General features: G+C 58.3%; 4 protein-coding genes and 1 long non-coding RNA gene across 17 annotated transcripts in view; 4 read left to right on the plus strand and 1 right to left on the minus strand.

The window, feature by feature from the left end:
* The window catches only part of LOC112817210 (polyunsaturated fatty acid lipoxygenase ALOX12), a 10,897-nt gene extending 5,916 nt beyond the window's left edge, over positions 1-4,981 (plus strand). For 2 of the 4 annotated variants that reach the window (XM_025864246.2, XM_025864248.2), the window contains exons 9-14: positions 911-997; positions 1,226-1,395; positions 1,886-2,007; positions 4,202-4,302; positions 4,424-4,594; positions 4,719-4,981. In XM_025864246.2, coding sequence (XP_025720031.1) covers positions 911-997; positions 1,226-1,395; positions 1,886-2,007; positions 4,202-4,302; positions 4,424-4,594; positions 4,719-4,898 — 831 coding nt within the window. In that variant the 3' untranslated portion in view covers positions 4,899-4,981. The remainder of the gene's footprint in view (positions 1-910; positions 998-1,225; positions 1,396-1,885; positions 2,008-4,201; positions 4,303-4,423; positions 4,595-4,718) is intronic. The other 2 variants (XM_025864247.2, XM_025864249.2) reach the window with 2 other exon arrangements.
* Positions 1-6,930, minus strand: part of LOC112817211 (uncharacterized) — an 88,822-nt gene extending 81,892 nt beyond the window's left edge. The window contains exons 1-3 of one of the 6 annotated variants that reach the window (XR_012375000.1): positions 6,511-6,930; positions 4,527-4,607; positions 4,148-4,357 (exon numbers count right to left, since the gene is read on the minus strand). This is a non-coding gene — a long non-coding RNA (uncharacterized lncRNA). The remainder of the gene's footprint in view (positions 1-4,147; positions 4,358-4,526; positions 4,608-6,510) is intronic. The other 5 variants (XR_012375001.1, XR_012374999.1, XR_012375003.1 and 2 more) reach the window with 5 other exon arrangements.
* A 2-nt stretch (positions 6,931-6,932) lies between these two features.
* RNASEK (ribonuclease K) lies at positions 6,933-8,660 on the plus strand. The gene is made up of 3 exons (XM_025864218.2): positions 6,933-7,146; positions 7,838-7,914; positions 8,318-8,660. Exons 1-3 carry the CDS (start codon positions 7,069-7,071, stop codon positions 8,457-8,459), a joined length of 297 nt encoding a protein of 98 aa, XP_025720003.1. The 5' UTR covers positions 6,933-7,068; the 3' UTR covers positions 8,460-8,660.
* A 201-nt stretch (positions 8,661-8,861) lies between these two features.
* On the plus strand, positions 8,862-11,668 carry BACC1 (BPTF associated chromatin complex component 1). Of its 4 annotated transcripts, none has more exons than XR_012374998.1 (6): positions 8,862-9,024; positions 9,220-9,314; positions 9,890-9,991; positions 10,659-10,849; positions 11,083-11,299; positions 11,401-11,668. XR_012374998.1 is itself a non-coding variant. In XM_025864216.2 (6 exons), the coding sequence occupies exons 1-5, from the start codon at positions 9,004-9,006 to the stop codon at positions 11,208-11,210; spliced, it is 537 nt and encodes a 178-aa protein (XP_025720001.1). In that variant the 5' UTR covers positions 8,862-9,003; the 3' UTR covers positions 11,211-11,247; positions 11,401-11,668. The 4 variants fall into 4 exon arrangements, 3 of the variants coding, with proteins under 3 accessions (XP_025720001.1, XP_025720002.1, XP_025720000.1); XM_025864216.2 differs by having other exon boundaries at positions 11,083-11,247; XM_025864215.2 differs by having other exon boundaries at positions 8,863-9,024; positions 11,083-11,247; positions 11,397-11,668.
* A 5,498-nt stretch (positions 11,669-17,166) lies between these two features.
* Positions 17,167-22,989, plus strand: BCL6B (BCL6B transcription repressor). 2 transcript variants are annotated; one of them, XM_025864166.2, is made up of 9 exons: positions 17,167-17,406; positions 17,944-18,134; positions 18,361-18,582; positions 18,695-19,048; positions 19,280-19,404; positions 19,979-20,143; positions 20,227-20,357; positions 20,477-20,614; positions 20,917-22,989. In XM_025864166.2, exons 2-9 carry the CDS (start codon positions 17,956-17,958, stop codon positions 21,031-21,033), a joined length of 1,431 nt encoding a protein of 476 aa, XP_025719951.1. In that variant the 5' UTR covers positions 17,167-17,406; positions 17,944-17,955; the 3' UTR covers positions 21,034-22,989. The 2 variants fall into 2 exon arrangements, with proteins under 2 accessions (XP_025719951.1, XP_073737698.1); XM_073881597.1 differs by having other exon boundaries at positions 17,375-17,464.
* The last annotated feature ends 1,499 nt before the right edge of the window (positions 22,990-24,488 follow it).

The raw sequence follows: 24,488 nt of genomic DNA on the forward strand, positions 1-24,488 counted from the left end.
CCGGTATCAGACCGGAGAAAGAAAGGCCAGAGGTCCACGGGGTGGGGGTGTTGTAATGACCTAGAAATACTGAAATTTGATAAAAAAGTGAGTTGAGTATCCATTGCTAGGCAGAAGGCAGCAAAATAAGACTTGTAGTTGGCGTGCAAATGTTCTCAACGTCTTGACGACACTTCAGGTAGAGGGACGAGGCAGAGAAGGGACAAACCCAGGGTAACTGTCAGAAACAGCACACTCGGGAGGAGAGCCAGTCCGGAAGCAAAGACAAGGGCTTCCGTCTCAGGTGCAAGGAGGTGAAATGTTGGCAACACATGCACGTGAGTTTCTGCTGGGGGGTTTCAGCTGGAGGCTTCCCGACACTGCCCCCCCCCCCAGCCTGGCCACTAGGATCTGTGGCTTCTCTGAGTCGAGGACAACACAGACCAGATGGAGACCAGTGTGTGCCACAGAATCGTGGATTCTGTGGCTCTCGGGGCGCTCCTGCGTCACCATCTTTTGCTCTTTGGGAATAGGTTGGGCTTCTATTCGTGCTCGCGATCCCCCGTCATCAGGTCAGCCCTGTCCCCACCTCTGTCGACTTGGTCCCATGGCGGACGGCTGGGCTGTTAGCAGCCCTACGGAGATCGAAGGCTGCTCGTGTCACAAAGGCTCCGAGCGCAGGCAGGCTCTGGATTCGGATGCTGGGGAGCGAATCCGGAATCCTGACCTCCTCCCAGATGCACGCTCAGTGCCCTCATCTCTAAATGGGGACAACGAGAGCTCCACGGTGGGGTCGTGAAAGGATAGAACAACAAAGCTTGACAGCGTGACAGCAGCTAAATAGAGGGACCTAACCGCCCAGCGGGGGGTTCCACAACAAAGGACCCAGCGTGCCCTCCATAACTACCCCCTCCAACCTCCTCCACCCCAGCTCCTGATCCCGCACATCCGCTACACCATGGAAATCAACACCCGGGCCAGATCCCAGCTCATCTCAGAAGGAGGAATATTTGATAAGGTGAGGTGGTAATAAGGGCGCTGAGGGGCGGGGCTGCTCATCACCCAGCTCTCTGGTGACCTCCTGCCACTTTCAGGACCCCAGAGCGACCTGGGGGAACGTCCTGGCCCTTAAGCCCATGAGCCTGGCCCTTCCCACCCATGTCTGGAAATATGCAAGCCCGCCCTCTGAGCCCCTTCCGCTCCGCTCCGTCCTGTCCCGCACGGCCTCTCGTCTCTGTTGTGGCAGGCGGTGAGCACCGGCGGAGGGGGCCACGTGCAGTTGCTGCGTCGGGCCATGGCTCAGCTGACCTACCACTCCCTCTGTCCTCCCGACAACCTGGCTGACCGGGGCCTGCTGGGAATCCCAAGTGCCCTCTACGCCCATGATGCTTTACGGCTCTGGGGGATCACTGCCCGGTGGGTGAGGGTGACAGCTGACGAAGGGAGCCTCGCCGGGGCAGGGGAGATCGGGGCTCCAGCCTGAGGTCAGCATGGGGCCAAACCCCACACGGAACCAAGAAGGGCCCGACGGGAGGAGCAGGAGCTCAACCCTGGGGCGACAAGGGAGAGTCAGGAAGCACTGGGGAAGGGTCTGAAGATGGGCAGACTGAAACCGGAAGTGTGGGTAGGTAAAGCTGTGGGTGGGCAAACCACGGGCTCTGGGGGGGGGTCAGGGAGCTTGTCAGGGAGAATGCCTTTCAGCCATGGGTCCGGAATTCCTCAAAACGAATTCTTAAACGGTTTCCTTCTTTTCTAAACTAGTGTTTAGAAAGAGCTAGGGAATGTCCCCAGAGACCAGTCTCGTAAGATCTGTCCCCAGACACAGTGGGAGTCAGCCGGGCAGAGGCCGCAGGAGAGGAGCAGAGGTTCTTCTCTCAGGAAACTCACCCCCTTCCCCTCTGGGCAGGTACGTGGAGGGCATCGTCCACCTCTTCTACCACAGGGATGACATCGTGAGAGGGGACCCGGAGCTGCAGGCCTGGTGTCGGGAGATCACTGAGGTGGGGCTGTGCCAGGCCCAGGACCGAGGTAGGATCCCTCCCCGGGGACGGGAGCCCCTGGGACCCTCTGCCCAGAGCCCCTTCTCGGTCCTGCCCCTCTAGGTTTAGGACCCCAACCCCTCATCACACCCCCCTTTTCAGCCACACAGGAAGCATCTGAATCCCATTCCCACCTCCTAAGACTCAAGGCAATTCCAGATACCGGGGGGGGGGGGTGCCCTCCTCAGAGACCCTGGCCATCATCCTCCACTGTCATCCCCGAGCCCCAGGCACACATGGCCCTCATCTGCCACAGCATGGAGCCCAACAAGACCAGAACCACAGCCAGGGAGGGATCTGCCCAGGCCCTGCTGGGGCTCCTCTCCTCCTCATCTCCTTGTCTGTTTTCTCGCGTGAGGATAGAGATACACGGGAAGAGCTTCCTGCAAAGCCCATCATGTCCCACACTGCTTTCCCTCCCTGCCCCTCCTGCCCACTACTGTCCAGCACACACACACTGTTCTGGGCTCACTGCACATGTCCCACACTGCCCAGTCACGTCCCGTGCACACTCAGTACTGTCCGTGCTCTGGTACCAACTGGAAGCCCGTGCACGGCCCCTTGGGGCCACATTTCTGGGGCCAGTCCAGCCTCCCCTCCACTCGGCTAGGCTCTAGCCACCACCTGGAGCACCCCCGCCTGCATTTTAACCTAAGGCTGAAAGGAACAGCCTTTCTCGAGCCCTTGCTAGGTCTGTCCTCCCCTCTCCAGCACACATGGGCCAGCAGGGATGGCTTTACATCCTTCTAGGGGTACTGCCCCTCACACTTCACGCAGCACCTCTGCCTCCGCGGGGCAACTCCAGACGTTTACTGGGGGGAGCCACCAACGGCCAGGCCCCAGGGACGCGGCCAGCAATAAACCAACACCTGCACTCACCCTTCCGGGCCCAAACTTTGTCTTGGAGACCTCAGAACTGTCCCTCAGGTCCCCCAGGCCCCCAGAACACCCTTCTTCCTCTCCCTCCCTGCTCCTCTTCTCCCCAGCCACTCTCTACATTTGGAAAACAAAAATAAACATTCACATGTCAGCTTTAATCTCTACCAACTGCCTCTCATCCTCTCTTCCTCCACCCGCCTCAGTTCTCATCGCGCACTTTGCCTAATTTTCCCAACAGCCTTTCTAGAGGAAATGTGCTAAAATTAAAAATAGCTTGCGAGGGGCAGTCAGGAACCCGAGTTCAAGGTCAGCCTCTGCCTTTTCCTGACTATGCAATCCTGACAAGCGGTTTTATCTCTCTGGGCTTTTGATTTTTTTTTTTAATCCATAGAAAGGCAGTGATTATATTTGTTCCTCTTAACTGATAGGATCAGTGGCTCTGAGGCACCACCTCCACTGTAGAATCAGTGGCCCGAAATAACCTGTGTGGAAAGCCTCTCTTGGTTGTGACACTAGAAATACTCGACCTCTCCCGTCCCTCACTATATAACTCAGGCACTTACAAATTCCCTGAGGAAACGTCTCTAAATTCTTAACCACTGTTTGAGACAGAAGATATTCAATCACTCAGACCTTTTCAGCCCCCAACCCTTCCATAATGACAGTAATTATTATTTACCAAGCATTTGTTATGGACTAGGTGATTTCAATACATTATCTCACTTATAAGGTAGGAATCACCCACATTTTACAGGCGAAGAAATGGAAGTTCAGAGAGGTTAAGTAATCAGCCTAAGACACCCAGATTATATTGCTTGAACCTGAATTGAAACTCAGGTCTAATGCAAATATATTTGAATAAATAAACAAATGAACAGACACCCATCAATGCCAAAACACAGTTGATCCTCAAACAGTGCGGGGGTGGGGGGAGGAGGTGTTTAGGGGCACCAACCCTTCCCCACACACCCCGAGCAGTCAAAAATCTGCTTATAGCTTTTGACTCCCCAAAAACTTTACTAAGGGCCTACTGTTGACCAAAAGCCTTCCCAATAACTTAGTCAATTCACCCCGAGCTCGTATGCCATGTGCCTTATAAACTATATTCTAACAGTAAAATGAACTAGATAAAAGACGAAGGAAATTGTAAGGAAAAGAAAATACATTTATGTACCACACCGTAAAAAATCCACACCTAAACGGACCCGTGCAGTGTGAACCCGACTGGTACAGACATCCAAGGCACTCACCTTCATCTCTCTCCTCTCACGCCGGAGCCCCTAAATCCTGTTCCTCTCTGCCAGGTTTCCCTGTCTCCTTCCAGTCCCAGAAGCAACTCTGCCATTTCCTTACCATGTGTGTCTTCACATGCACTGCTCAGCACGGGGCCATCAACCAGGGCCAGGTATGACAGCCGAAAGCCCAGGTCCCTGAAGGCAAGTGTATGGACCTTGGGATTCCTAAGGGAAAGACAGGGGTTCAAAGCATAAGTATCAGGATCCTAGGGTTGCAGTTTCTTCCCCCAGCTGGACTGGTATGCCTGGGTCCCTAATGCCCCATGCACAATGAGGATGCCCCCACCCACCACCAAGGAAGATGTAACAATGACCACGGTGATGGGCTCACTACCTGATGTCCGACAGGCCTGTCTTCAAATGACCATCACGTGGCATCTGGGGCGCCGCCAGCCAGACATGGTAAGAGGGGACTCTGGGAAAAGGGAAAAATTACAGTTGGAAGGGCAACATCGGAGTGAGGGGCTGGGCGCTCCAGGCTTCTGCCTCTGGCCTAGAAACTGATGGATCCTTTGTCCTTTCCTAGGTGCCTCTGGGGCATCACAAAGAAAAATATTTCTCAAGCCCCAAGGCCAAGGCTGTATTAAACCAATTCCAAACGGACTTGGAAGACCTAGAGAGAGAGATTACAGCCCGGAATGAGCAACTCGACCTGCCCTATGACTACCTGAAGCCCAGCCACATAGAGAACAGTGTCACCATCTGAGGCCCGTGGCACCCCCACCTGCAAGACTGTAGATCAGCTCCAGTACTAACATTTCCATCTTGAATGTCATGGTTTCCAAAGACTCTGCTGCTAAAGCTCTGTTTTCTCCCCCAACCAAATCCCCCTCCATCAGTACCCCACTCGCTCAGGGGGTGGGCAGCAAACCTTTCCTGTAAAGGGCCAGATAATAAATATTTTAGGCTTCGTAGGCTGCACAGTCTCTGTCACAACTACTTTAACTTCCCCGAGAGAGAACGAGAGCAGCCACAGACGATATATAAGTGAAGGAGTGCAACCATGTTCCCGTAAAACTTTACTTATGAGCGGTGAATTAGGAACTGCACGTATCACAAAATACTCTCCTTTTGGGTTGGTCAACGGTGTAAAAATGCAAAGAGAATCTGTGCTTTGCTAGAGGGACAGGCATAGGCTGTGCGCTGGCTCTGACCATCAGGAGCAGTATTCGCACCAGGCTACTCCACACTAGCCTGACGCACTAACCCTACTGGACAAACACCCAGAGAATGCTCTGAGGTGGGACGGGGAAGATTAATTGCATAAATCAACTACCTCAACTAATTCTCCTTTCCCAGGAGCTAGATTTCCTGCACCGGTGGCCAAACTGAAACTTCCTGACTCTTGAGCTTTGGCAACGTTCCCACCACCCCATTCCCCTTATTCGAATACACACCGACCCCAAAGTAGTCGAATCAGAACGGTGCTCCTGGGCAGAACAGAAACCTGCCATCCCAGGATGGCTTCCTTCCCCAAGGCAGTCTCAAGCAAACGAGACACCAAATTCGTGTCCCAACGCCCCTTTCCCAGCCCCTGTAGTAGTATCCTGGGGTCTACAGGTGTTTCCCTGGATCCAAGCTCTCTGTCACAACCTGTTTAAGAATGATATGCATAAAATAAATGGGGGAAAAATGCCAAAAAGTTATGTTCATCGCTGACAGTGTCTCTTTGTGTGGTTCTGGGGTCTTGGGATTCAAATGGCCCCTCTCAATTATGCTGCGATCCTGGTCCTCACCAGAACGTGTACAACAAGCTCAGGGCAAAACTGTGTTCTGCAAACACCCTATTTCCCTAAATAATTATTACAAAGCTGCCTCTCACCGGCGAAGTACACAGACTTTTTCTTTGGAGACGGTGACCTGTTCACATTTAAAAAAAAAAAAAAAAAAAAACTTGTACCCTCCCTTATTCAAAGGACCTATGCCCGGTTTCTCTGGTTTACAACAGGGAGGCAAAGCGACATCTTTGTGTACTCACTCCTCTCTCCGACACATTTAGCAAGACCGCTCACCCTCACAACTTGTTCACACTGGGTCTGCTCCCCCCGCACTTTTCCTAGCGCCCGCATTTTCCCCCGGATTTCGGCCTCCAAAACGATTCAGCCTCCTACGTTTGGTAACAAAATGTTACTTCACGAGGCACTCCCGGTGCTAGGGGCCCGTGGCAATTTTAAAGCGTTGTGGCCACGGCGGCGCGCTCGGCCCCGGGAAGGGGCTCCTCCTTTCCCGGGGTCGGGACGTCTCTGTTTCGAGGCAGGCATGGGAAGACAGGAGACGGGGGCGTCCTTTCTCGCTGGAAATCTGCATGTCTCACTTACCAGGCCCCCGTCACAGGCCACCACCCGAAACTAAGGTATCGGAGGGGGAAAGCGGCTAGTTCCGAGCCTCCGCACCTAAGAGCCCATCGCCAGGGTAACCAGAAGGCCGCCAGACCTCCGCCCTCCCTAGGCCCGGTGTCTGCGGGGTCCTCGTCACGTGACTCGCCCGGTCCGCTCACGTGACGTGCTGGGTCCTTCCATTCCAGCCTGGAGGGGGGGGGAACCAGAAACGGGAGGGGTTGCTCCTGCAATACCGCCCCCCCAGCTACGTGGGTTCTAAGGGGTGCCTGAGGGGCTGCTTCGGCCTCACCCACCGCCTGCCCCCGCCGGAGATCCGGGAGGACCCGGAGGCGCCCCGCCGCCCGGCGTCTCCCCCCCCCGGCGCTATGGTTGGGGCCGGAGGCCACGCCCCCTTGGCGGCGCTCCCGGCGGTCGGTCTGTCCTCCGCCGCGCGAGCCCTTAAGTCCAGCTCGCTCGCCCGGGGCGCACCCGGGCCTTCCTCTCGCCGCCTTCCCGCTCGGTCGGCCCGCAGCTAGGCGATCCCCGACCCCCTTCTTCATGGCGTCGCTTCTGTGCTGTGGGCCCAAGCTGGCCGCCTGCGGCATCGTCCTCAGCGCCTGGGGAGTGATCATGTTGGTGAGGGGACCGCCCGGCGGCGGCCGGACAGGGCCCGAGGGGCCCCGGCGTTGGAGGGCTGGGAGGCTGGGAGACTGCTGGCCTTAGAAACTAGCAGCAGGCAGGCCGGAGGGGGTGGTTGGTTCGCCGCTGGAGAGCGAGACAACGGAGATTGAGAAATGGGGAACTGGAGCGGGGCGGGGGAGGTGGGGAGCTGGAGCTGGGAACGGGAGCCGCGGCCGGTAAGTCTGGAGACCCCTCAGGGGAAGAGGGGGAAGAGCTGGGTCCTTGAGAGATGCCTGTGCTGAGTGGAGGGCAGTGGGGAGAGCGAGCGCTTGCTCCCGAAATGGGCGGCTGGGGCCTTGTTTCCCCAGGACGACCCGCCCCAGTCTAGGAAGAAATCCTCAGAACTGCTGATTTCCCCGACCCCTTCCTCCCTGTCCCGTGATAATGACGCCTCTGGAGAGGAGGAGGATCTAGCTTTTGCTCACACTGTTCGTGCCCTTGCACCAGCCAAGTCGTCTCTTTCACCAGCTCACGCCCTAATCCTGGTGACTGAGTCCGAATCCAGCAGCAGCCACCCCAATGCCGGCTCGTTCTGGTGGCAGCTCCCAACCCCAGACGTTGTGGCAACAGTAGGCGTGGGAGGGGCTTGGGGAGTGACCGGGTGAGGTGCCTGCGTTCAGCACACCTATCCGTTGCCTCTTTTCAGATAATGCTCGGAATCTTTTTCAATGTCCATTCCGCTGTGCTAATCGAGGACGTTCCTTTCACCGAGAAAGATTTTGAGTAAGTAGTCCGGTGGGAGAGGCGGGGCTGGGGGCAGGTGGGAGGCGGCTGAGGCTGTCAGTCGTCGCGCGGGGGAATCGCGGGCGGCGGGATGCCTGGGCCCCGGAGGCTAGAGAACTGAGCGCCCGGAGCTTTCCTCCCGAGCGCGCTCGGGACTCGGGCCGCAGCGGCCCTCCTAAACCCACCAGTCCAGATGTGGCTTCCTGGGGACTTTACCTGACTGCCCTGTGCCGCCGCCCCTCTCCCGCCCGGTGGATGCGGTCCTAGAACTCACCCCACTAGGTTAGGAAAGCTTGAATAGTACGTGTAAAAGCGCTTAGGATGGTGCGTGGCACACAGTGCCCAGGAAATGTTGGCCGCTGTGAATGCTTCTGACACTTCTTTACCTAATCCCTACCCCCAGGAAAGACCCCCAGAAAATATACGAACTTTACGAGCGAGTCAGCTACAACTGTTTCATCGCCGCGGGCCTTTACCTCCTCCTCGGAGGCTTCTCTTTCTGCCAAGTTCGGCTCAATAAGCGCAAGGAGTACATGGTGCGCTAGCGCCTCGTCGCGTCCCCCCTGGCCCCAGCCCCCCCCCTCTTTAAAGACTGTCCCCACCCGCGCGCTCTCCCACTCGCGTCCCCATGCCGGCGCCCTCGGCGGGACGGAACCCCTGGTTTGTCCGGCGCCCGGCCCCCGCGGAGGGAGGCGGGGGCTGGCCGTCCCCCGTCCCTCCACAATAAAGTGAAACTGCGCCCCTGAGCCGTGTGTCTGTGCTTGGGCCCGGGGGCGGGCACCGGGGCTGCGGACCGGCCTCCACGCGGCGACTCCCGGGCCGCCGACGGAAGTGGAGTGAAGCCGGGCCGGAAGTGAGGCGGCGTCTTCCCCTCTCGGCTCTCGCTCCGCGGGCGCCGCCGAAGCCGCCGCGGCGGGCGAGGCGGGGAGCGGCCGGCGGGGAGCCAATCGGCTGCGGGGAGGGGCGGGACTTCCTGCGCGCGGGCCCGAGGGGCTCGGTTGCCCGGCTCCGTGGTCCCCGGCTAGGCGGCGGCGGCGGCGGCAGCGGCGGCGGCAGCAGCGTCTCCTCCGTGGGGAGGCGCGCAGGGCCATGACGTCAGCGTCCACAAAGGTTCGGCCTCGCTCGCGGACAGCGCTCCCTGGCGGCCACGGGCGGGCGGCCCCCCACCCCGCGCCGGCGGTGCCGGCTCTTCCGCCCGGGGCGGGGGGCGGGCGGGAGCGAGCCCGGCTGGGGTGGGGCTAGGGGCTCCGGGCGGGACGGCGCGGGGGTGTGCGCCGGCCCCCCGTGACGCCGCCCCGCCCCCAGGTCGGAGAGATCTTCTCCGCGGCGGGCGCCGCCTTCACGAAGCTCGGGGAGCTGACGATGCAGCTGCATCCCGTGGCCGACTCTTCCCCCGCGGGGTACGTGAGCCGGGCCGGCGCGCCGACTCGGTCCCCGCCGCGGACGCTGCAGGGCAGGGACAGGTGGTAGTGTGCCCCGCGCCGGGCACCGCGCAGAGCGGCGGTGAAGAAGCGCTTGTCGCAGGAGGGCCGACTGCGGCTCCCGACCCGGACCCGGACCCGGACCCGGACCCGGACCCGGGCCGCCGCTCTGCCGTGCTGCGAGCCGACCGCAGGGCATAGGCGGGATGACCCGAGCGCTGCACACCGCGGTCGGGGTTCTGTGTGTAAGACGCCCCGCGGGTGGGATTGCTTTCCGCGCGCTCCTTGCGGCCGCTGCTGCACGCTGCTCGGGGACAGGCTTTCTCCTAACGTGGCTGTCGGGATAGGTGTGTTTGGGGGTCCTCAGGATTCCCACAGGGCGCTCAGAGCTTTTTGCTCTTCTGTTTTTTAAGGAAGCCCTCTATTTAGGGACCCACGGAAGGGGCCCCAGGGACTGGGGGGAGGAGGCCGGTGGCTGTGGAATATGCACAGCCTGTGGGCTGGCCGCACACCCCCCTCTTCCCACTTTCCTGTCTCCCTCTCCCCTCTGACAGTGCCAAGTGGACGGAGACGGAGATAGAGATGCTGAGGGCTGCGGTGAAGCGGTTTGGGGACGATCTTAATCACATCAGCTGTGTCATCAAGGAACGGACAGTGTGAGGGAGGGTGGCCGGCAGAGGAAGGGGGGTGGGCACTCTTCCTCCACACCCACCTGCCATCTGCCTGAGAACTCCCTTCCAGCTCGGCAAGCTTTCCTACCTGGCTGTTAGTTGTGTTAAGCACCTCCTGGAAGACTAAGTGAGAGTGGGTCAGAAGTTACTGAAATGCTGTGGTAGCCAGGATCTTCCAAGAATTTTTATTTCGGGTTGCCTGAGATGCCCAACAGTTGAATTTGGTGATGGGAGTTCCCTGGTGGTTTACACAGCTCCTTCAAGATGCTACTGTGGTGCTTCTGGGGATACTGTGACTCTGAACTAGTTGAGCGGGATCTGCTCCTAAGTCTCAGTCTGCCTGTGGATCACCAGGGCTTGCCTGGTAGCCTTCCACACTCACACATCTCTCTCCCAGAGGAGAATTAGGATGTGGGCCTTCCCCACTACGCAGTTCAGGGAGTCCACTCTTCACGTTCCATCTGCCCTGAGTGTGTGCAAAGCTTCGGGGAAACACAAGAACCCTACCAGCGGTTGGGGCCCTAACCGTGATGCTCGTGAAGGGGCTCCCCAGTGTTCCTTCAGAGTGGCCCGTTGCCCCTGCCCCTCCCCTCCCTTCTTCCCTCAAGCGCTCTGATGACTCCCTTCCTAACCTGCTCTCTCTTCTCTTCAGGGCCCAGATAAAGGCCACCGTGAAGCGCAAAGTATACGAAGACTCTGGCATCCCCCTTCCAGCTGAGTCGCCCAAGAAAGGGCCCAAGAAGATGCCGTCTGGTGTCCTCTCCCCTCCTCCAGCTGCACCTCCACCAGGCAGCTCCAGTGTCGCTGAGGCCGGGGGTCCCCCCATAAAGAAACAGAAGGCTGGTGAGGGCTGCGGAGTTGCTGCCTGGGGGCCCAAGGTCCCGTCCGAGGTCCAGGGAGAGAATCGGGGGGTGGGTCAAAGAAGGACCAATCTCTCTTCCTTTCCCTGTCAAGGTTCCCAGAGAGGGGCTGAGGTGGCAGAGGGAGGGGCAGCTGGAAGCTTTGGGAAGCTGGGGGCGGGGGGGGGGCAGTCGGAGAACCTAGAACCTAGCTTACGCCCCCCCCCCCCCCCCCAGATGTGACACTCAGTGCTCTGAACGACTCGGACGCCAACAGTGACCTGGTGGATATCGAAGGGCTGGGAGAAACTCCTCCGGCCAAGAAACTGAACTTCGACTCCTCCTCCCACTCCCACACCAGCTGAAGTGGTGGGGAGGGTCTCCGCAGGAGCCCCCTCCCTTGTACGGAGACTTGGGAAGGGAAGGTTCCCCGGTACACCGTGCAGGGGATCGGGTCAGCAAGGAGCCGGGTGCTTGGGGGGAGGTGAGAGTTGTCTTGGAAGCATACTTGGGGCTCGCTCCATCTCGGCCCATTTTGCTTCCTGTTCCAGACAGCCTGACCCTGGATTCTGGCCTTCTCGTGACCTCTGTTGACCCTCCTCCGCTCTCTCGCTGAGTTTCCTGCCTCTGACCCCTCTCACTGTTCCCCCTGGACCTGTGGATCGCCCAGGACTCCGAGCAGGCCTGCTGAAGAGAAGGTGAAGAGGCTGCCGGGTCCGCACACCTCACCGTTCCTGTACGCGCATCTGCCCCCAAGCCCTCTGACCTCCATCTGATGGACTTTTTTATACAGAAAACAATAAAGATTGCCCTCTCCTCCCGCCTGGTGCCTGCAGTGTCACATGATGGAGCGTGGGGGGCCGCTGCCTCCCTCCTGAGCCCCAGGGGCTCAGCCCCTCGCTGCTCTCGCCGCCCTGCCTGGAGCAGCACGGCCAATATTGGCAGGCTCTTCCCAGTGCCAATATTTCTGTGCTGCTAGAGCCAGGGGGGCTGGGGGTGGGCAACAAAGACTCCACTCTGCTCTCCGAAGGCAGAGCCTGACTCCACTCTGCTCTCCGAAGGCAGAGCCTGGCTCCCAGGACCTCTGGCAGTCAGTATTCCTGAGGCTGCCCTGGGGGACTCTAGAGGGGCTGTTTCCAGGGCTTCCAGGACCCCACCCCCCCCGCCGCCCCCCACCTCACAGGAAGGCCCAGATGTTCTCTGTGTTGCTTCTCCAGGGTGGCCTCCCGGGGCCAGGCCTCAGCGGTGCCTCCCCCACCCTCGCTCTAACACCACAGTGTGGTTTGGACGTGGCCACAGAGCCGTACAAACCACAGTGTGCTGCTGGGGCGGGAGCGGGACCGGGGTGGCTTGAGAGGAAGGGGGCACAAGGTGGTGCCGTGAAGACCCCCACCGCCAAGAGCAGGGACCTAGAGAAGGCTTAGGAGGCAGACGTGGCCCCAGGAAGGGCTGGGGGGGCGACAGGGAGCCGGGGCTAGGGGCCGGCAGGCCACTGGAGGGAGAGGGGCCCAAGGGGTGAGCTCGCCGTGGGATGAGACTGGAGCCGTCTTCCCTCCACAGGGACTCTACTCGGGGGGTCCCTTGGGTGCGGTCGGAGGCCGAGGAAACGGGGAACAACCGTGGGGGGCCAACAGACTGCCTCCCGACTCAGCAAGGGCAGGGGCCCAAGGCTTCCTGCGTCCGTCCCTCCCCTCCCTGGGTCAGAACCCAAGAGAAAGCAAGGAGAGACAGAAGGCCAAGGACAGCAGGGTTGGGAGCTGGCAGTCCAGAGGTGGTGGGGCCGGAACATGGTGGGGAGAGGGGGGCCGGAAGTTGCCCTGGGCCCTGGGCCTGCCACAAGATGGAGGCCAAAGGCAGGAAATGGAGGCCAGGGGGAAAGGGGAGCAGCAGGGCCCAGGAAGAGGGCTGTCTGGACCTGGGGGCCAGGTACTCAACCCCCAGCACTGTTCCCACTCCCCACCGCCCCCCAGGACCCATGCCCGGACCCCCCGCGATGACCCCCATCAGCCCATCCACCAGGCCCAGGAAGGCGGGCCCACCCCAGAAAGCCACGTTTAAGCTGAGACAAACATGCCTCTCCCCACCCCCACCCTAGGCCTTCCCTCAGCCTTTTCCTCCTGTCCAGGACATGATTTTTAAAAGCACCCCACAGAAAGCAAAATCCAAGGGCCAAAATCCCTTCCACAAATCAAAATAACATCCTCTGCAACCCAAAAGTTTTCCTCCTACCTCCCATTCCATCCGCTACCACCCCCCTTCCGACACACCCCCCAAAACTCTTAGCAATCAGAAAGATCTAAGATGGTGGGTGTAAGCAGTCTTTTTAGGCCCCGGGGGGATGCCAGACCCCCTCCCTCGAGACCCCTGTCTGTCCTGCACCAAATTCTGCCAAGGCCTCCTGCTTCTCACTCCAACCTCCCTATAGCCCCCCAAACTGAACAGCTGCCCCCAGCTCCCATTCTCGGCAGAGCCTTTGTGGGGGTGAAACAGAAATCAAACACTTTGCTCACGGCTGGGGATGTTGGGGGGCCTTCTGGTCTCAGCCTTTGGTTTCCATTTGGGGGACTGCAGTTGAGGGGCAAACGGGAAAGCCTCTCCAATCATCCCCCCAGCTCCAAGACTGACAAAGCCCAACCCCACCCCAGCACGCACCTCCAAACCTCCCCCCCAACCGCCACGTCTCTCCTGAAAACAGGGGACACTTTCCTCCCCACTTACCTCAGCTACTCTCCCCTGAGATCCTGGTCCCCTATTTTGAAGGGAGCAAGATTTGGGGTGCATCCCTCACATTTGGGGTGCAGGAGAAAGGAGCCGCCCCAGTCGTATCGCCGGCCTCCTTCCTCTCGGCTGGCTCAGGGAGTGGGGAGTGCCCTAGGGAGGGGGGACCCCCACAAGAGAGCTCAGAAGGGGGCTCCTCCATTCCCAGTCAGAATTGGGGACACCCCCCCAAACCCGTCCCAGCCCATCCGTCTCCAACTCGGCGGGAGAGGCAGCTGCAATGCCCCAGTCAGATTCCCCGAACACTACATTCCTCACCCCATCTAGAGGGGTCCCGGGGGCCCCAAAAAATCCCAAAAAAATCTAGGATGTTGGCAGGACGGTCCTGGACCAGCACCCCAAATTTGGGGTCCTCAGATACCCCCGTTTTTTCAGGAAAATTCCGTCTTTCACCTGCCTCCCGCCAGCCCTGCTCTGTCCCGATGCCAATTTTGGAAGTCACTCCCTCCTTCCTCCTCCCCGTCTCTCCAGGCCCCCCCGCTCGGGGGCTAGGGTCCAGGAAACCTGGCTTCCAGACCAGGGGGGGCACTCCTCGAAGGGCTAGGGGCCAGGAGGTCAAGCTCACAGCCCCAGTCTTAGGGAAGCAGGAAAGCCCGATCCTCCCCTCCCCTCCCCCCTGGCTGGTCTCCGTGGTGGTTTAAGGAAAGCCTGGAGGATTGGAATCTGCCATTGCTGTTGCACAGGCAGGTTTTTTTCCTTGGGTTGGGGGGGTGGGCGGTGGGAGGGAGAGAGGGGAGGGAGAGCCGAAGAGAGCAGGGACCCAGGCGTGCAGAGCTGGCCCGGCTTACCCCCTCGCCCCTGCTGCCGCGGGGAGCCCCTCCCCCCACCCACCTCACCCGCATTCCCAGCCCTCTGTCTGCTTTCTGTTTGGGGCTCTTATCCTAGGAACTCAGGGTACAAGAGTCACCTCCGTGTACCCCCACCACCACCTCTCCTTGCCAACATTCCAACAGCACTGCCCTAGTCAGGGGTGTTCACCTTACCACGGGACACCCCATCTTCCCCCCACCTTCCCGGAAAGGGAGTTGTGCTCCCTTAAGAAGTTGGGGTTCAGAGTCTGAAACCGCCTTCCCTCCCTCAGATCTATCCAGGCCACATAGGAATAAGAGGAGATACACTACCCGCTACCTTTCCAAATTTCTCCCTTCAAGTCCTGGGTGTAAACTGGGGGTTCAGTAAGGAAAGAGATTTCTAGAATCTGGGATGGGTGAGAGGGAAGCTAGCCATAAGCAAAGGACATCCCAAACCAGCACCACGCTCCGAATTAAGTGAATCCCCAAATCAATCTCACCTTATGACCCATCCCTCAGCTCCATCAGATACACCCAAAGAGTGACAAAACACCCCAAAATAAGGACACCCCAAAACTTGAGTCTCCTACTCTGGGCCCTCACCTTGTTTCTCCCCCTGGAAAAAGCTTCATGGCTATCTGTGTTTACACAGGACTATCCCCCCTCAAAATAAGTTTCCACAACATCCAAATACAAAGCTTTGCTCCACCTCAATGACCCACAATCACCCAGAAGGCCTTCAAACTTGTTCCCAGGTTCCTATTATGTTCCACCTTAAGCTAATAAAAAACAAAAACAAAAACTCCAGATTGAATTTCATGTCCCCCCAAACCTAACCCGAGCCTTGAAACGTGTATGGCTTCCCAAAACAGACTGTACCCCAAAATCAGCATGACTACTCTACTTGAAATCAGATTGTCCATACACACCAATGACTCTGAATCCCCAACACGAAGCCCTCACCCACCTCCTGAAGAATGCCTAGCGGGTCGTCCTGACATTCCCAAGTGACAATCTCCAAATTATGGGTGTCAGAGTCCCCAAAACTAACGTAGCTTCAAAATCAGCTCCATGCCTAAAACTTACCATTGGCGCTCAGGCCTTCTGAATGCAGCGCCCAGTGCCCAGAACAATCCAACTAACTCAACACCCCATAACAAACACACTCTCCACCGCTGACCAGGTAACATAAAATCAACTCCAGCCTGATACCAAAGAGAGCCCTCGTGGAACTCCCACCTCCAAACTGAGCAGAGACCACAGTAACCCTAACATGCAAAAGCCCCATCCCGGTCCTGATTCCCTAGTGGTCTGGGATTCCCACTTTCTCAGCAGTTCTTTCCTGCGCCCAAATAAAGTCGCCCTCGGATCAGATAAAGACACCGCAGGCCTGGATCCGCAGCTCCACGGATAACGGGCAGTCACTCCTGGCCACCTGTGACTCTCTTGAACCCAGGTCCTGCTTTGCAGCTAGACTCAGCTCTGCACCCCCCTCTCCAAACAAACATCGCCTCCCCCAACGTCTCCCGCAAACAAAATATGAGGGTGTGACCCGTGCCTATCTCCCAGATCAGGGACCTCAATTTAGGGTTATCGGTTATCGGACGCCTCCTGCCCTCGCTCCCTTCTTTTACCCCGAGACCCTCCCTGTTTTCCCTTCTTTCTGTCCACCCCACCCAACTTTCAGAATAATGTTCACTAAAAATTCACCTCTACCGACAGATAATAGTGTCTAGCTTAATTAGAAAAGAGGACCCTGAGCTCCCAGGGCTCAGACCCCACACCTTTTCCCACCAGTTCCCTTGCTCCCAGAGCCCGCGGATCTCTCACCCCAGATTAGGAACCCCAGCCTCGGAGGAAAGTCCCCTCTGTCGCCTAACTCTCCCTCCCTCCGCCCAACCTTAGTCCTCCCCCCCCCCCCCCAGGAGACAGAGGGACAAAATCAACCAGCGCAAAGGGGAGGAGGACGAAGGTTTCAGCCGCTCAGACCGAATCGATCCTGCGCCCCGGTCCGAGTGGACCCCAGCCGGGTGGAGACTGCGAGGCGAGGCTAGTGCTCGTCCGCCCCCTCGTGGAAGGAGTCAAACATTGCCGGGTTTTGCCTACTTGCCGCGCTGGACCCCGGCGTCCCGCCAGCCTCCAAGCGTAGCCGACGGGCGGGTGCCCGAGGCCCTAGTGAGCTGGGATTGGGGGAGGGCGAGCGGGCTTTGGGCGGGAGTCTGTCTCTCTGGATCCCTAAAAGGATTCAGAAGAGAGTCGGGAGCGAGAGTCCGGACGCCCAGGTCTCCGGAGCGCCTTTCGGCCCCCACCCGGGGCTTTCCCCACCTCCTCGAGGGGAAGCAGCTGGCGGAGCCGTCCGGTCGCGGGACAATGGAAGGAAACGAACTAGAAATCATATCCGTCCCCTCCCCGCCCCGCCCGATCAGAGCCCCCCCTTTTGTAGGCCCTGCTAGAGGAGCCTGTCATTCACACCGCGCCCTCCCGCTGCTGAGACCCCACGCGAGTCCACCGTGGCCTCCCCAAACCTGGTGCCCCGCTGGGCTCCCCTCTATCTCCCTTGCTATCGGACGTTGGAAGGGGGAGTTTTGCTGTATCCACTCTCCAGTTAACAGGCACCCGCCTTCCAAAAGCCAGCACGCTGATTTTCGCTGCCCCAGGCCCCTCGACGACCCGGGTCTCCCATATTTCCAGTCTCGATATCCCCAACCTCCTCCCCAATTCCAGTGTCCCATCCCCGATTCCACTTCCAGTGGCCCAAGACCCCTTATGTTACGACCACCCCGGGGTTTCTGAGGTCCCGCCCTCGAGCCGGAGACCCCGCCCCGGGCTCGCCATCTGGAGAGCGCGGGAGGAAGGAAGGATACAGACCCAGGCGTTCACCCCACCTCCACCCCCGCCCCCGCCATCCCGGCCAGATAAAGGAGCCGAGTCCAAGAGGGGAGAGAGACCCCGCCCCCCTGAGAAGAGAAGCCGCAGCCCCTGCAGGACGGGGGTAAGAACGACAGACCGAGGGAGCCAGACTCCTGGGTCCCAGAAAAGGGTTGCCGATGGTAGGAAGACCGAGGCCCACTACTTGGGCTAAACTAGGAGTCCGGGATTAGACAGTAGTGGAATTCCGTGGTTCGGAAAGGGAGCCTGGGCTGGGATTTGGAGGGGTGTGGACCGCAGGCCGTCTGGGGTGCCCGGGCAGGTCGGACCCCCGAGATTCAGGCGCGCGGTGAAGCCGAGGGGAGCGGGGTGCTGCACGCGCACGAGCAGTCGACCCGAGGGCGCTGCGGGCCGGATCCCCCACGCTGGCCGTCGACGCCGCGGCGTGGGGGTTATCCACCTCGCGCAAGCACTGTGGAGTCTAGGGGGGCAAGCGAGCGCCGATGAGCTGGGGGCGGAAAGAACTAGATGGATCACGCGAGGCTGCGCGAGCCGGGCGGGGGGCTCGGCCCTGGCTGCACGTCAGCAGAGGGGGCGAACCGCGGAGGGAAGGCGTCTGAGCACCGCCTGGGTCCCTGAGCCCTTTCCTGGGCACCGGCAGGCCTGGGTCGCGATGGGTTCCACCGCCACCCCCGAGGGCGCGCTGGGCTACGTCCGCGAGTTCACTCGCCACTCCTCCGACGTGCTCGGCAACCTGAATGAGCTGCGCCTGCGCGGGATCCTCACTGACGTCACGCTGCTGGTTGGCGGGCAACCCCTTCGAGCACACAAGGCGGTTCTTATCGCCTGCAGGTTCGGGGAGTGACTCAGGGGGGTGGGGCGGGACCAAATGGGAAACGGGTGGTGTCCTAGGGTCTTTGGGAGGGGATCCGAGGCCAAGCCTTCCAGAAGCAGGAGGCTGAGCGTGGAGCGTCGGGGAATTGAGGGGATAATGGGGAGGACGTGGGGCTTTCCACAGTGTGGCGTGTCCTCCGTGGGCTCCCCAGGTCCTAATGTAGCCTCTCTGCCCTCTCTCCAGTGGCTTCTTCTATTCAATTTTCCGAGGCCGCGCAGGCGTGGGGGTGGACGTGCTCTCCCTGCCCGGGGGCCCCGAAGCGGGGGGCTTCGCTCCTCTCCTGGATTTCATGTACACTTCACGCCTACGCCTCTCTCCCGCCACTGCACCGGCTGTCCTCGCAGCCGCCACATACTTGCAGATGGAACACGTGGTCCAGGCATGCCACCGCTTCATCCAGGCCAGGTGAGGGAGCCCCAGCTCGGTGTCCTCCGTTGGGTGAGGCGGCATCCCAGGTGTCAAGGGTGGAGGCCAAGGTTAGGAAAGAGCACTAACATCCCCCTCGCACTTTTCCCAGCTACGAACCTCTGGGCATCTCCCTCCGGCCTTTGGAGGCAGAACCCCCCACGCCCCCAACGGCCCCCCCACCAGGCAGCCCCAGGCGCTCCGAAGGGCATCCAGACCCACCTACCGAGTCTCGCAGCTGCAGTCAAGGCCCCCCCAGCCCAGGCAGCCCAGACCCCAAGGCCTGCAACTGGAAAAAGTACAAGTTCATCGTGCTAAACTCTCAGGCCTCCCAAGCAGGGAGCCTGGCCGGGGAGAGGAGTTCTGGTCAACTTTGTCCCCAAGCCAGGCTCCCCAGCGGAGATGAGGCTTCCAGCAGCGGCGGCAGCGGCAGTGAAGAAGGACCCATTCCTGGTCCCCAGAACAGGTACAGACCCTGGACCCTCAAGAATTTGCGGAGGCCAGCCTCAGCTAGGAGGCAGAGCCATGGCACCTGGGTGGTCAGGAGCAGGGAGTGAGGGGGTGGGACTTTGGCAGCACAATTGGGTATGGCTCATTGGTCAGTATTGGTCAGTATTGGCTCACCACCAGAGGGTAGGCGAGAACCCCTCCATAAAATCTCTCCTAATCCTTTTCTCTGGGCTTGCCACCTGCCTAGGCTCTCTCCACCTGCTGTCACGGGACAGTTCAAATGTGGGGCTCCAGTCAATACCCCCCATCTCCTCACAGCCCTGGCTCAAGAGACCACTGGATCACACTCTGGGCGGGCTTGCCCACCACCAGGTAAGAGCCCTTCCTTTTACCTCCTCCCTTGATTTTCTCCCCGGGCTGCTCAAGGCCAGTTTGGACCAAAAGGAAAGGCCTGCCCCAATTCCTGCAAATTGGAATCACCTAGGGAGCTTTTAAAACTCCCATTGCCCAGGTCACACCCCATAGATCAGAAAGTCTGGAAGTGGGAGCTAGGAATCAGTATTTTTTTAAAGCTTCCAATGAGCAGCAAAGTTTGGGAACTTCTGGCCTGTTCCCATCAGGGCTGAGTGGTGGGCCCAGGGCTGGGCAGGGCCTCTCCGGCAAGCTGTCGAGCCGAGCAGTGGTCCAAGAGAGGAGAGAGAAACAGAAACTTCACCCAGTAATTGGGGCCTCCACCTACCACCACCACTATTGAAGAGATTAAGAGAGTATTCTGAAGTCAGACAGACATGAAGTCAGATCTTGGCTTGTCCTCTTACTAACCATGTGACCTTGAGTAAGTCAAATGAGCTCCAGAGCCTTAACAGTAAATTGGGGAAAAGGAAAACCCGCTACCAGTGCGGTTTGAGGATTCACTGGAATTGTCATTACCCACCCCCCCTCCCAGGAAGTGAATTTTTCAGCTGCCAGAACTGTGAGGCGGTGGCTGGGTGCTCGTCGGGGCTGGACCCCTTGGCTCCTGGGGATGAGGACAAGCCCTACAAATGTCAGCTCTGCCGGTCTGCCTTCCGCTACAAAGGCAACCTGGCCAGTCACCGCACGGTGCACACAGGTAAGGGGGGAGAGGGCCCTGGCCTTCGTGCCAGCGGGCGTCCTAGGACGAAGTCCCTGACCTCCCGGCCTCCCTGCCTCCAGGGGAGAAGCCCTACCACTGTTCCATCTGCGGAGCCCGCTTTAACCGGCCGGCCAACCTGAAAACGCACAGCCGCATCCATTCGGGAGAGAAGCCCTACAAGTGTGAGACGTGCGGCTCGCGCTTCGTGCAGGTACCGAGCGCGTCCCCCAGACGGCTCCAAGGCAAATTTGCCGGAGGGCGGGGCGGGCCGTCGGGGAGGGTTCGGTGCCTCCTAGACGCGCGCTCTGAGGTCCCCCCCCGGCCTCCCAGGTAGCGCATCTGCGCGCGCACGTGCTGATCCACACCGGGGAGAAGCCCTATCCTTGCCCCACCTGCGGCACTCGCTTCCGCCACCTACAGACCCTCAAGAGCCACGTTCGCATCCACACCGGGGAGAAGCCGTACCACGTGAGTACCCGCCCCGGCCTGGCGTTTACCTAGGGGCGGGGCTCGGAGAGGAGCGGGCCGGGGGGGGGCCCCCCGGAGCTCTCCGAAGTGGGCGGAGCCCTGGGAGATAAGGGGCGGGGCCGGGGGCCGGGAAGCGCGTGCACCGTCCTCCGGAGGAGGAGCTAGGGATGAAGGGGGCGGGGCCTAGCTCCGCGACCTCTGCCGAGCATCGGGGGAGACGCGAGGACCCGAGAGCTTCTCTTCCGCGGAGAGCCGGGGGTGGCTGTGGAGGGGGCGGGAGCTGACCCGCTGTCCTCCCACAGTGCGACCCCTGCGGCCTGCATTTCCGGCACAAGAGTCAACTACGCCTGCATCTGCGCCAGAAGCACGGAGCTGCTACCAACACCAAAGTGCACTACCACATTTTGGGGGGGCCCTAGCTGGGCGCCGCGCCCAGATCCCACTCGCTTCCCGGAAGCCGGGACAGCTGCGGGCTCACGCCTTGGCTTCCCTGTCGGGCTTGGGCATGGGGAGCGTGCGAGGCCCCTCCGGTGTCAGCAACTGCCACCACCTTAAATTCTCGCTGGGGAGAGCAGGGGTGGCAGATCTCCGCTTGATCTGCCTCTGTTTTGCTGGTCAAAACCTCTTCCCCACAATCCAAATTGTTTCTGAGGAGACAGCCAGCTGGGAGCTGCGGGGGGAGACTGGAGGGAATGGCCCTCCACCTGCAGCTCCCCTCTCATTTGGTTTCTCTGTAAATATAATTTATTGAGGCCTGTGGGTAGCACCAGGGCCTTCATTCTACCGCATTTCCCACGTGCACAAGTGTGATCAAACGTGGCCCGAAGCATAGTGTGTGGGGTCAGCTCTGCGGGCAGAGATGAGCACTTAGCTGTCTCCTTCGGCTTGACTGTTTTATGTTTATTCTTGTCATAACTTCCATCTTTAGAGTTGTTGTTTCTCCTATCTGTTTGCTTGTCCGTTCATTGAAAGTGGAGAAAGGGTCTCTCTGTGTCCTGTCCCTCCCAATCCTAGGTCTGGAACCTTATTTGTTCTAGGGCAGCTCTGGGGACATGTGGGGTTGTGGAATTGTGTCAGGAACCCTCTTTGGTATTCTGGATATTGTAGGTTCTCTAGCAGGCTAGAACTGCCTATGGACTCTGCTCTGGTTCCAAGACTTGAAGGACCTTTTTTTTTTGGTGAGCCGGAAATGGAAGTAAGAAGTGCTTCCTGGGAGCCATGGATGTGGGGGCTTTGGCAGTCTTGGAACTTGAGGGATGATTGGAGAGGCTTTCTCTTATGGCCCTCACTGGCCCATGGGTCTGGTCACCTAGGTTGGGCTCCACTGTGTTGATCTGTCATGAGTTGGGCTTTAGTTGAGCCCAGAATCCTCCCACTGGGGCCTGTTCTCAGCACTGGGTTGATCCCTTCCTTATCAGAGATGATGCAACCTTTTCTGATTCTGCCCAGACTCTATGAATGCTATGACCTGTGGGAGAGTTATTAAACTCTATCCTGACTAAGCGATAAAGAGTCATAACCAGTCCTTACCTGTAGAGGTGTCTGGGTTCCAATGTTTCTTGGGGTTCTCTCTACCTGAGACAAGCCCCTTCTTCCTTTAGCGGGTTTTCGGACATCTTCTGGCAAGTGTCCAGATTCCAGAAACTTCTTTGCCTCTAGAAGTCACAGGTGCTTGGTAACTTTCTTACCTTAGAAAAGCTAGGTCTGTGACCTGGGCTTCCTGTCACTGCATTCCTGTCTGGAACCGGTGAATGCACTAGAACCTTCCACAGGGAGAGAAAAGGGGCTGAGTTCCATTCTGGATTTGCTGTAGTTTGGGATTATGATTGGGATTACTGTTGGGATTAGGGATTTCGAAGATTTAAAAGAGTAATTGACTGATGGTCCTTCTAGTTGACCAAGTGTCTGGGTAGGATTAAGAGGTTGGTTGAGGGGCACAGTCCCTGTTGTAGGCCGAGTAGGTAGAAAGTTGGGAATGGGGTTGCCTCTTAACTAGATGGGATGTCTGGAATGTGAGATGATACTCTGAAGCCTTGACTTACAGTCCTTCGCCTGCTGCCTTGGGAGCTGTTTGATTGTGGGGTATGGGTGGAGGGTGAGGAGCACTTTGAATTTGTGGGGTGGGGCTTCCTCAAGATAGGTCAGGACTAATTGCTGCCGCTTGAGGACAGGTGAGAAAGCAACTTTTATCATTCCCTCTTCCTCCCCACTGCAGAACTGAAGTAGGGAGAGAAAGCAGAAGAGATATGAGAAGGAACCATGATTTTTTTTTTTTTTTTTTTTTTTGCCAGTTGGATGGGCAGGTGAAGGGCACCTAGGGGTGGCAATGTTAGATCTTGCAAGATCAGAATCTTGGAATAAAGAAGCCTCTCTGTGCTGCCTGCTGTGTCCAGGGTTCTTGCTGGGAGGATCTGGGAACAGGGTGAAACGGGGGGGGGGGGACGGGAAGAATGAGGGTTCGTTCCTCCTAGATTCTATCTTGTATTCTGTGCCCATTCGACCGCCCCATCCCATCAGACACTTTAAATGGCGCTTGTTCTCCCCTTCCCTGCCCTTGCCTTCCTGCTCATTGTGTAGGAACCTGTGACTTCATGAAGTTTGTCCGGAGCCACCTGCATCCTGCTGCTCTGAAGTCACTTCCTGCCCGAGGAGCGGAGGCAGCAGGGAGAAACCAGGAGGCCACTGATAATACCAAGAGGCTGGGGGATGCATCTGTGCTGGGGATCTTAATGCTTGGGACACCCCCTACCACCACCACCACTACCACCACCAAGGAAAATGGATAGGACTTGGGTCCCCTGAGGATAGTAGGGCGTGCAGGTGGCAGTGAGAAGGTGAAGCATGTGGTTAGAGCCAACAGGCCAACTCCACCCCTCCCCCAGCAATGGTGCCTTAGAATCTATCCAGTGCCCAGGGCATGCTTCTCCCACCCTTTCCCTGTCCTGTGTGTGTCCTGGGTGTGCAGCTCTGTTCTGCCACGGGCAGAGGGTCACAATTCTGTTCAGTTACCTCCCTTTTGGACTTAAATTCCTCATCTGTGAAATAAGGCCATTAATGTAGCCTGCAGTTCCTGCCTACATTTACAGTTTGTGGTTGTGTTTCTCCATCTTAAAACTTATGACCTAGATTAGAAATATTTCTAAGTAAAACAAGAAACAAAGAACTTAAACTAAAACTTCCCTCCCCTCCCACTGCTACAGCTTATGCCCTGCCGAAAATGAGACCAGCTAATATTACTTATCCCTGGGCACCTGTCAGGTCCTAAACTAAGCATTCTTTTTTTTTTTTTTTTAACATTTTATTTATTTATTTGACAGAGAGAGACACAGTAAGAGAGGGAACACAAGCAGGAGGAGTGGGAGAGGAAGAAGCAGGCTTCCTATGGAGCAGGGAGCCGATGTGGCTCGATGTGGCTCGATGTGGGGCTCGACACCAGGACCCTGGAATCACGACCTGAGCCAAAGGCAGACGCTTAACGACTGAGCCACCCAGGCACCCTTAAACTGAGCATTCTTGTGCACAGCGCTTCTAATTCGATTCCCCTGACAACCCTCAAAAGTAGGTATTATTATCCCCAATTCACAGTTAGGAAAACCAACTGAGAGATTCAATGTCTTAGTGATCCTGTATACAGCCACATCAATTGCCACGTCTTGGCATATTTCCCATCAGCCAAAGTTTTGATTCCACTTAACAAAATGAAGTTTGGGGGGTATGATTATTTTTATTTCCCACATATAAAATTATAGGGGTCAATATGCATTTTTACAATTACACAGCCCCGGGGCACCTGGGTGGCTCCGCTTGTTAAGCCTTGGACTCTTCATTTCAGCTCAGGTCATGATCTCAGGGTCTTGAGATCAAGACCCGTGTC

This window comes from Callorhinus ursinus, unplaced genomic scaffold (assembly GCF_003265705.2).
Source record: "Callorhinus ursinus isolate GAN/ISIS: 27379988/994484 unplaced genomic scaffold, GSC_fseal_2.0 scaffold43, whole genome shotgun sequence".
Classification (NCBI taxonomy): Eukaryota; Metazoa; Chordata; class Mammalia; order Carnivora; family Otariidae; genus Callorhinus; species Callorhinus ursinus.